This window comes from Myotis nattereri (assembly GCF_964212035.1).
Source record: "Myotis nattereri genome assembly, chromosome: 1".
Lineage (NCBI taxonomy): Eukaryota > Metazoa > Chordata > Mammalia > Chiroptera > Vespertilionidae > Myotis > Myotis nattereri.
The window spans coordinates 78,581,735-78,592,650 of record NC_138075.1 but is presented as its reverse complement, the minus strand read 5'-3'; the positions used below and the strand labels follow the sequence as shown (position 1 = coordinate 78,592,650).

The following is a 10,916-nucleotide window of genomic DNA, read 5'->3' as shown; positions in this document are numbered from 1 at the left end:
AGTATCTAAATCTGTTCTTGTGCCTCTTTGCTTAGATTCACTCAAAGAAATAGAAGTATGAGGGCCCTGGGTATGCCAGGTTCTCTCAGATCTACCAGGGACTAAAAGCTAGAGTCCCCAGAAGTAAGAGCATCTTGGTGTCATCCATGAGAAACAGCTCTGGGCTCTTTGGTTTGGAGGGAATCTCAGAGATTATCTAACACATTCATTTTTCAGCTGCGGAAAAGTAAAGATCAGAGATGCTAAGCGATTCACCCAGGATCAGAGCTAACAGAACACATCGCTAGGCTGTCTCCTAACTGCCTTCTCCCAGGTGCTGCTAACTGAAAAAGGCCCTGTCCCGATCAGACCAGCAGGGATCCCCATTCACAGGAATCAATGACCCACATTACATCCTCTTCATGACGCTGCCCGGGAACGCCAGGCTTGGAAAGTGGATGTTCGTGAGACCCCATGCTCTTAAACTACAATGAATTAACTCTACAGACCCCTCAACTTCTCTCTTTCCATCCCTCTTTTCACTTTATCATACAAGGCCTGAGGGATCTCTCACTAACAGGTCATTCTCTGAAAAGAATAGAAGAACTCAGATATATAACTCCCACCTGAATTGGGCAGGTATTTCTGTGAGATTTTCATTTCTTTGGTCTTTAAGCTAGGAACTTTCTTTCTGCCTGCTTGCTGCCATTCTTTTGCAAGCTCTTTGTAAAAGGACTGGCCTTTACTGACTAGTAAACTGAGGACTTAGTTCAGTGATGGCGAACCTATGACATGCGTGTCAGAGGTGACACACGAACTCATTTTTTTGGTTGATTTTTCTTTGTTAAATGGCATTTAAATATATAAAACAAACATCAAAAATATAAGTCTCTGTTTTACTATGGTTGCAAATATCAAAAAATTTCTCTATGTGACACGGCACCAGAGTTAAGTTAGGGTTTTTCAAAATGCTGACATGTGAGCTCAAAAGGTTCGCCGTCACTGCCTTAGTTGAAGGAGGGTCAGAGGCTGAAAAACACAAGACTATACAGACTCTTCCTACTCGAGTCTCTCATTCACTGTTCTCTCCAGATACACTCAGTAACTGAGCTAAGACCAGCCCTGTGTTCATGCTATTTTAGAAAGAAAAGAAAAACATCCAGAGAAATGGAGACAAGAATAACTCACTGATGAGGAAGTTCTCTCTTGCTTTTGATCAGTCAACCATCAAAAGGTTTTCTGAACCACTAATGCCACCTGGTGGCCAGCAAAATACATTAAAAAAAACCTTAAAATTCATGTATTACAGGAACTTGGGAAAACATGAGTTGAAAAGTTGACTATAATACTCTAATCTCTCAACTTTTAAAAATTTTTGTTTAATCCTCACTGGAGGATATTTTTTCCACTGCCTTTAAAAAAAATTAATCCTCACCTGAAGATATTTTTCTACTGATCTTTTAGAGAGAATGGAAGAGAGAGGGAAAGAAACATCGATGTGAGAGAAACAAATCAAATAAATAGATTGGTTGCCTCCTGCACACCCCCGTCCAGGGCCCCGGCTTGGGAGGAGCCTGTAACCAAGGTACGTGCCCTAGACCAGAACTGATCCAGGGACCCTTTGGTCCGCCGGCTGATACTCTATCCACTGTGCCAAACCAGCTAGGGCTCCATGGCTTTTTAAAAAGAGTGGAAGGGAAGGAGGGAGGTTGGGGGAAGAGAATGAGAGAGAGAAAAAAATATTATATAGGAGAGAGACATCAATTGGTTGCCTCCTATACAAGCCCTGACGGGCCGATCGAACCTGCAACCCAGGTACTTGACTGGGAATCAAACCCATGACTCTGTGGTGCACGGGCCATTCTAAGCACTGAGCAACATTGGCCAGAGCTCATTTATTTATTTATTTAGTTAAATAACCAATTTCTAGTTTCTATTAAAAAACACCTTTATAGAGCCAAACTTCTCCCACTCCCCCCAAAACCTCATCTTTCCCTTTTATTGCCCTCTTACCTAAAATACCCCACACCCAGCAAATGAGTCATACATGTGCAATAGGGGCTTCAATTCATAAGTAAAATCAGTTTTATTAACAGATTTCCACATGTCCAGAGCAAACAATAAATTCCGAGGAAAAGGACCTACATACAGTGAAACTGGAAGTATCTCAGGATGACAAAAAATATATATAAATATGTACACCCACAATCACCGCCGCCTCCGAAAACCTGAAAGGAAGGGAAATCAAGAATGAGGCAAAGGACAGTTGGAAAAGCTGGAGGAACAGAACAAAAAGACATCTAAAGAGAAGACCACTAGGCACTACTCCATATCCTCCCAGGACAAAAGACTAGAAGTAGGAAGAAATTGAAGTGGGATAATGGTTTCTTCAAGTGACACTTTAGTAGTTTTATTTAAGGACGCCTGAAAAGGTGTGGGAGCTTAGAGGAACAATCCAGAAATCTCTTCTGTGAATTATGCTGATTTTCAGCTTGGGAAAGAAGAAAAATAAAATCCCACCTCTAAAGAGCTTAATGCCCAGCATGGAAGAGATATTATAGGGCTTAGTAAGACCTAGGGTGGCAAATTCAAAGCTGGCATCCCAATTCATACTCTCCACCCTGCACTTGATCACCTAACTCCTAGCCATTTACTGACCTTTTTTCTTCCGACCTTTCTTGGGTATCTTCTTCCGCTTCTTAATAGGATTCTGATCCTGGAGACAGATGGAGAAGTAAAGGAATGGCAGTGCAAGTGTTGGTATCTCTTCCCCAGTTTCCCATAGCAACGAGCCCCACATGCATTTGGCTGAAAGCATGAAGACCACCTCCCACCCCTATATCACAACCTCACCTCATCAAGATGAGGGGTTTCTCCTGTCAAAGCACTGATGTCACTGAAGTGCGTGAGAGAATGAAGTTGTGAGCTCATGACATTTGCGCGTTTTCGTCGTCCTTTCTCTCGCTTACTGACACTTAAACGCACCATCATGCTCTCCTCATAGTTAATCCTGTCAGAGAAACACAGACACTGTGTCTAACATGCTCAGTCCATAATACACAAGCTGCAGCCCAGAACCTGGGCCCAGACATTTTACTCACCCCTTATTATGACAGTTCTCAACAGATTTCATAGCAGGGCAATCTAGTATTTGCTAAGGACATACCAAATGCTCAACACTGAACTTCCTCAAAGAAACGTTCTTTGTGCTAGAATTTCCCTCCTCCCTACTGATGAACTCACAGCCCAACCACTGGAATATTTAAATTATTATTATATCAGAGAACTCTTATCTTTCAGATCTATAGACAGGATTAGCTCCACGGGCCCCTTCACTCAAACCTATCAACTGGGCAAAGTCAAGGAGTCTGTATTTAAGTTACAATCACTTCTCTACTTCTCCTCCCTGAACTTATCTACCACTCTTGATGCCATCACAAAAACCTGCTTTAAAGTGTTCTCCTTCGTATAGCATTTGTTCAGCTGGGGGAGGAGAGGATATCTTCTTCCTAGCTCTTGGTCTGTACTTCAAACCCCTAATTCTTAGAAACTGTCCTCCCAAGTTTTCCACTCCATTCTCTATATAATGTGGGTTCGTTTGGCACTAGACTTAACCACATTCATCCAAAGCACAGGGACAGGTCTACAGCGCAGAACATAATGTCTAATCACAAGGACTCAGACCTGTGTTGATCCTCCTGACTCTGGCGAGTAACATGAGGATGCCGGGCGTCACGGATTTCCTCTGGAGCATCTGAGTACTGCTCCTTAAGTTCACGAATAACAGAGCTGCTCAATGCTCGTCTCTTGGCTCGTTCTAGACGCTTCTTTTCCCGCTCAGCCTCTGTTTCATCTACGTGATAAAAATTAGCAAAGGTTATCCCAGAACAGAGAAAAGAAGAAGAGAAACACAATTCACACCGAGGAGGTGGTAGCCACGGTTCATACCATAATGTACTGGCACCAAGCATGGTGGAACATATTTCTTAACTGCTCCGTTTGCAGATTTCTTCCCTGAAGCCCCAGAGTGTCCTTCCTCTGCTTCATCTTCCTCATCCTCAGAGCTCAACTATAAAAAGAATATAATGTCCATAAACTTAGGAAGTGTTAGACAGATGATAAGAAAAACCAAAGCTGGCATACCCTAGGGAGGTGGGAAAATAAAAGGCAGAAGGGGAATCTCATACTCAACACTCTAAGGCACAAGCTGGGAACCAAGAGTAATAAGAGAATCCCAGGAGATCCAGGATCACCACGAGACTCAGTCAGGAAAATCAGGACAACGCAACCCCTTACCTTGCTTATCATATTGCTGGGATGAGGCTTAAAACGGAGTGGGTCATTCTCACCTGAAACAAAAACACCCCAAGAGATTTTATAAGATTTTGGACTTTATGATGGAATCCACATAACCTTACAGCTTCTCCCACTTACTGAGGGTGCCTGTCACTGCAGTCTTGACCAGTTTGTCAATTTGATACTTCAGTTTTTGATCCAAGGGACGAATTTTTTCCAAAACCTGTAACATGGTTAGAAAGGATCACATTCCCTTCCCAAAGTTAAGCACATAGCAGAGTCCCTATATTAAGTTGCCAGATAAAGCACTTAACTAGCATATGCACAAAGTTAGAACCAAAGAAGAGAAAAATACTATCTTTCATTGGGTTTCCTCACTTAAATATGAGAACATTCACTTAAATGAGAGCTATTGTGTGATAGTCCTGGAGTTCAGGATTTGGAAACTTAGGGCTCTAAGATGCCAAATGCTTCATACCGTGCGAATCTCCACCAGTCTCAAAACTGCCGCATGTCCCTGAAGAGACCCTCCTGAGGCTTTGTCCAGGATGAGATGGCTCAAATCCATAAGGTACATGAGCAGCAACTGGTCTTTCACTTCCAAGAGGCTGAGACCCTAAGTTAAACAAAACAATAAGAGGTGCAAATTCTGTTTTAGCCAGAGAATCAGGAAAGCCTAGGACAAACAGGATAATCTTTTCCAAGTTCAGGTTTTTCCCAATCAATTCATGTAAGGTATCTGGAGTAATCTCAAGGGGGGTGGCTGTACCTGAAATAGCCACAGAGAAAATTATGCTAACAAGAGAAAAGCAAAGCTCAGAGCACTTTTGAAACACAGTAAGAGCAAGAAAATCAATAAAATGTCTCCAAAATAACTACAGCAGGATTTCTCAACCTCAGAGCTATTAGCATTGAGGGAGATCATTTGTGGACTGCTGTCAGGCGCTGGAGAATGCTCAGCAGCATCATTGGCCTCTACTCACTGATATCCCCTCAAGTTGTGACAATAAAAAATGCCTCCAGCCCAGCCAGTGTGGCTCAGTGGTTAAGCATTGACTCATGAACCATGAGGTTATGGTTCCATTCCTGGTGAGGGCACATACCCAGTTTTCAGGCTCAATCCCCAGTGGGGCGTGTGCAGGAAACAGCCAATCAATGATTCTCTCTCCTCATTAAGGTTTCTCTCTCTCTCTTCCCCCACCCCTTCCTCTATGAAATAAATAAAACCACATTTTTTAAAATATAGTTTATTGATTTTTTACAGAGAGGAAGGGAGAGAGATAGTTAGAAACATCGATGAGAGAGAAACATCAATCAGCTGCCTCCTGCACACCTCCTACTGGGGATGTGCCCGCAACCAAGGTACATGCCCTTGACTGGAATCGAACCTGGGACCCTTGAGTCCGGAGGCCGACGCTCTATCCACTGAGCCAAACCAGTTATGGCTAAAAACACATTTTTTTAAAAAAAAAGCCTCCATAATGCCAAATTCTAAACTAATTTAATAAAAAACAATTACTGATTCTATCCCCATACAGTGGAATTATACAATATAGGTTAAAAACAATGATCTATACATACTGACAAAATTCCTTTCATACTTAGTTTCATATCACAACACTTTCTACACTCTGTAGAAAATGTAATATGGTTCCAACTAAAATGGGGGGAGTATGATGCACACATTTTATATGTATAAAAATGTGTCTGGAAAATAACACATAATTAACAACTACTATCCCTGGAGACCAAAATGAGAAAAAGGAAGAAATGGAGTGCTTGGACTGTGAAACTGTTTTTTCATCAAGCATACATTACTTTTATAATAAAAGAAATTTCCAAAAAAATGTACCTTAGTGGTTATCTTAGAACAGTGATTACATAAAACTTTTAATTTTCTTCTTTGCGTTTTTATGTATCTGCCAAACCTTCTAAAATTAAAAGTTTATTATATTTACAGGCAGAAAATTAAACAAATATTATATGTTTATTCTTTTAAGTAAAAGAAAGTACAATGTGTGAGCACTGACTTAAGCTATAGTTATTTTTTTTAAATATTTTATGGATATTTTACAGAGAGGAAGGGAGAGGGATAGAGAGTTAGAAACATCAATGAGAGAAACATCAATCAGCTGCCTCCTGCACAACCCCCACTGGGGATATGCCTGCAACCAAGGTACATGCCCTTGACCAGAATCGAACCTGGGACCCTTCAGTCCGCAGGCCGACGCTCTATTCACTGAGCCAAACCGGTTAGGGCTATAGTTATTTTTTAAAAAGGAGTCACTGTTGTATAAAATAAAACTGAGAAAGTCCATAGATCTAGGAAGACCCATATCAATCTTTTGTATTTCTGTGGGGTCTGTTGTTATCTCGCCTCTTTCATTTCTGATTTTGTTTATTTGGGTCCTCTCTCTTTGCTTCTTGGTGACCTAGCTAGAGGTTCATCAATCTTGTTTATCCTTCAAAGAACCGGCTCTTGGTTTCTTGATCTTTTGTATAGTTTTTTTGGTCTCTATTTCATTTATTTCTGCTCTGATCTTTATTTTATTGTTTTTAAAGATATTTTTATTGATTTCAGAGAGGAAAGGAGAAGGAGAGATAGAAACATCGATGATGAAAGAGAATCATTGATCGGCTGCCTCCTGCACACTCCCTACTGGGGATCGAGCCTGCAACCTGGGCATGTGCCCTTGACCAGAATTAAACTTGGGACCCCTCAGTCCGCAGGCCAACGCTCTATCACAGGGGTACTCAAACTACGGCCTGCGGGCCACAAGCAAATACAAATATTGTATTTGTTCCCGTTTTGTTTTTTTACTTCAAAATAAGATACGTGCAGTATACATAGGAATTTGTTCACAGTTTTTTTTTAAACTATAGTCCGGCCCTCCAACGGTCTGAGGGACAGTGAACTGGCCCCCAGTTTAAAAAGTTTGAGGACCCCTGCTCTATCCACTGAGCCAAACCAGATAGGGCTCTGATCTTTATTATCTCCTTCCTGGGCTTTTCTTGTTGCTCTCTTTCTAATTCTTTAAGTTGCAGAGTTAGATAATTTATTACCAGTTTTTCTTAGGTTTTTTTTGAGGGAGGCTTGTAATGCTATGAACTTCCCTCTCAGGACTGCTTTCACCATGTCCCATAGGTTTTGGATTGTTGTGTTTTCATTGTCATTTGTTCTAGGAAGACCTATATCAAAAGGTTAAATACTCTGCCTAAGATTATACAGTAATAGGAATAAAACTGGGATTCAAACTCAGTCTGAGTCTAACAAGATAAGCTCTTAAGATAAGCATTAGTGTAGTACAGGAGGATAAGCAAAGGATTTAAAGGCAGGCAAATTGAGTTTAACTTTTGAATTAGGTATTCAGTAATCAAATACTGAGTAAGTCACTTAACCTTCTAACATCAGTTTCCTCATCTGTAATATGAACACTATTTCCTTCCTGTGTCAAAGAGCAATTATGAGGTGCAAATAATATAACATGAAAACACTTTGTAACCTATAAAACACCTAGTAAAAGTCTTTGGTGATAAGCTAGTAAATATCTGCTCAATGAATAAACAAATATATAGTGATCTAAGATACATGCTGGTAGCCCATCTCAAAAAGGCATTAAACTGAAGCAAAGCATGGTACTCAGAATAAAGACAGCCAAGAGTTTGAGAAGTAGGCTCTTCTGACATGCATAGGCACTGCCAAGTGCAAAATGAGTTACAAGCACGAGAAACACAAAGAAAAAAAAAGCAAAGATAAAAAAATAAGCAGAAAGTATAAAAATAGACAAGAACAAAATTTGATGAGAAAGACAAAGAATATATTAAAAATGCTCTTATGCCTAGCTGGTGTGTCTAAGTGGTTGAGCCTTCAGCGGTGAACCAGGAGGTCAAGGTTTGATTCCTGCTCAGGGAATATGCCCAGGTTGTGGGCTCAGTCCCCAGTAGGGGGCATGCAGGAGGCAGCAAATCAATGATTCTCATCATTGATGTTTCTCTTTCTCCCTCTCCCTTTCACTCTGAAATCAATTACAAAAAATTATTTTTTAAAATGCTGTTAGCTATCTTTCTAAAGAACAAAACTGCTTTCCAAAGAATAAATCCCGTGATTAAAAATCCATCAATGCTTATTATCCTACTGAAATGATTTTCATACATTTGTTAACCTATGGTATGTTTTGCTTAAATAATATCTCAGCAAAAAAGTTCAATATATAAAACAGATGACACCAGATTTTCCAGTTCAATTAAGTAGAGGAATCCAGAACCCTCTGTTTATACTGGCCATACTCAATAATCCCTGAGAAGGTTCTATAAGATGTTAATTTATAAACCACCATCTTTCAATTTTAAGATGCACATTGTTTTCATATTTTGACATCTCTGAAGTCAAGATGCATCTTTTAACCAACAGTATTTTAGTACATGTCACAGATTAACAGGTAGCATTTTTTCTTAATATATATAAAATGAGTGATGCTCTCCATTAACAGCATCTTGGATTAGAAGAAACACAATAGTTAACGCCTCAGTTGACAAGACTTCTCACAATCACTACTTTTCCTGTCTTTTTTCCTACCCTAACACACACACACACACACTGAAGGACTCAGCTCCTTTCCCAGAATATCACCATGCTTTCAGGACTTCGTGCCTTTACACATCTGCTTTCTGAACTTCTGACTCCTATGTATTCCTCACAATCCTGTTACCTTCTCTGATTAGCCTTTCCTGACTTCCTCTGCTCCTCTGGCAATTATTTAATCTTTCTCCTCAGCTTGCACAGCACTCCTCATGACTCTGCAACATGGCTGCTACTGCTTATACCTATCACTTTGATCTGTCTCACTCGCTAGACTTCAGCACAGAAACTGGGCTTTATTCGCCTTTAAAGCTCCAGCACTTAGTATACAAGACATTCAATAAACCGATCGTGAAAGAACCGTTGAGAACATCAACTCGGGGGATGCTTACTCTTCAAGTATGTCTTACCTTCTCTGTTGGATAGGCTCTAGCTTGAACTTTTTTCGTCAGAGCTTGAATTTGTGCAGTTACAGCCATTACCTGAAATTAGCCCAAATAAAACAGCTGACTAGAATACATCAAGTGATCTCCGTAAGCTGTAAAGGGCAAAAGCTAAACAATGCCACCTAAAAGTTATCTTAAACACTGTTCAACGTACAGTATTTTCTTTTCAGTTCTGGAAAAGAATAGCAAGAGATGGTTTCTGATACTTCTCCAAAAGGTAGAAAAAACTTTTCACCTCTTCTTAAAGCTAAAGAAATCACCTTACCAAAGCATGGGGAAGCCATGGGGACTATACCTTTATCTGTACCGGTTGAACTTACAATGCACAGCACTACATAAATGTGTATTGGCTGGGCACCCAAAAGGCAAGTCGCATCACCTTACCCAGCATCAGTTTCCTTAACTATAAGAAAAAAGGAAACTGATTCAGATAGTTTTTTTCTGAAGTTTTCTGTATTCCTTTAGATGTAGAAATCAATTACTTTTCATTGTAGCCTGAAAAGGTCTTCATCAAATCATTGCTTTTATGGCATTTGGTAGCATTCAAATATATGCTCCCAAATCAACAGTTTGGAGGTGAACAGCACAGAAGTCAAAGTCAATCCCTGATTAATCTATTCCAAAAGGGTGATATTACTCACCTGCTCCTGGAGGTTTTTCAAAAGTGCCACCGCTCTCGGCAGGTCTGACTCCAGCACCTCCTATAGGAGGGAGAATAAGGAAAAGCCATTCTTCCCTCAGGATTCTGAGGGGGAAAAGCCCCCACTTTCCTTCGGACACCCCAGACTTCCGGCCTTCCCACTCCTGTTCACAACTTGCCTTCTAGCGGGCCGGCCCCTCAGAGGTTACTGGTGAGGAGCGGTAATTCCAGCCCGTTTCCCCACGCTGTGCCAGGGAGGTTGTCTCCCTGAAGCCACGTTCATCACCACCCTTCCCTCGCGCCAATAATTTGCCTGAATCACTTAAGGTAAAGGAAGCATCCACGATAGCAACCTGAGAAAGAGAGAGAGAACACACCGTAGGCACCGGCGCCGCCATTGTCGCAAAGCGCGCCCCTTCCGGAATCGTACTTCCTGGTTGATAGACTGATGGACAACCACCGCTTGCAAATCTAAGCCAATAGGAATAGAGATTCTCTCACTTCCGCCTCGAACAGGATGTACTAGAGGAGGGACTGGGGCCAGCCAATGGCATAGAAGAACTGGTTAAATCCGTCAGATTTAGGAAGGGAGCTAATAACGTAAAGATGCTCTCGAACGAAACACGTGATTGGTAAATTGAGTAGAATGATCGAAGCTAAACCAATAAAAACTGGGCAAATGATTGATTGGCAGTTATAGAGGCCCAATGGAAGAAAGGAGTTAGCAGAGCTAACTGAGAGCCTATTGGCTCCGGGATGCCGCAGTACCCGGAGTCTGCACGACGCTGCCCTTGCGGGGCCTGAGCCGGCCACTAGGCGGCGGGCCTCCGCTTGTCGCCGAGGAGGTGGCCACGTTGTGCAGCTGCCACCACCTGCTGCTGCTCCCACGCAGGTCGCGCCGAATTGCTCACAAACCCCAAGGCCCTTGGATGGGGTTTGTGCCCGTCCTTCTGTGTAACCATGGAACTTTGTTTAT

General features: G+C 41.5%; 1 protein-coding gene across 3 annotated transcripts; it reads right to left on the bottom strand.

Annotated features, from left to right (window-relative positions):
- Positions 1-2,041: 2,041 nt before the first annotated feature.
- Positions 2,042-10,916, bottom strand: NGDN (neuroguidin). 3 transcript variants are annotated; one of them, XM_081106420.1, is made up of 12 exons: positions 10,709-10,916; positions 10,120-10,293; positions 9,942-10,001; positions 9,265-9,336; positions 4,754-4,891; positions 4,414-4,498; positions 4,276-4,328; positions 3,928-4,048; positions 3,664-3,832; positions 2,833-2,989; positions 2,638-2,695; positions 2,042-2,207 (listed from the first exon to the last, which is right to left on the bottom strand). In XM_081106420.1, exons 4-12 carry the CDS (start codon positions 9,331-9,333, stop codon positions 2,188-2,190), a joined length of 870 nt encoding a protein of 289 aa, XP_080962546.1. In that variant the 5' UTR covers positions 9,334-9,336; positions 9,942-10,001; positions 10,120-10,293; positions 10,709-10,916; the 3' UTR covers positions 2,042-2,187. The 3 variants fall into 3 exon arrangements, with proteins under 3 accessions (XP_080962546.1, XP_080962545.1, XP_080962544.1); XM_081106419.1 differs by lacking the exons at positions 10,120-10,293; positions 10,709-10,916 and adding an exon at positions 10,318-10,360; XM_081106418.1 differs by lacking the exons at positions 10,120-10,293; positions 10,709-10,916 and adding an exon at positions 10,294-10,350.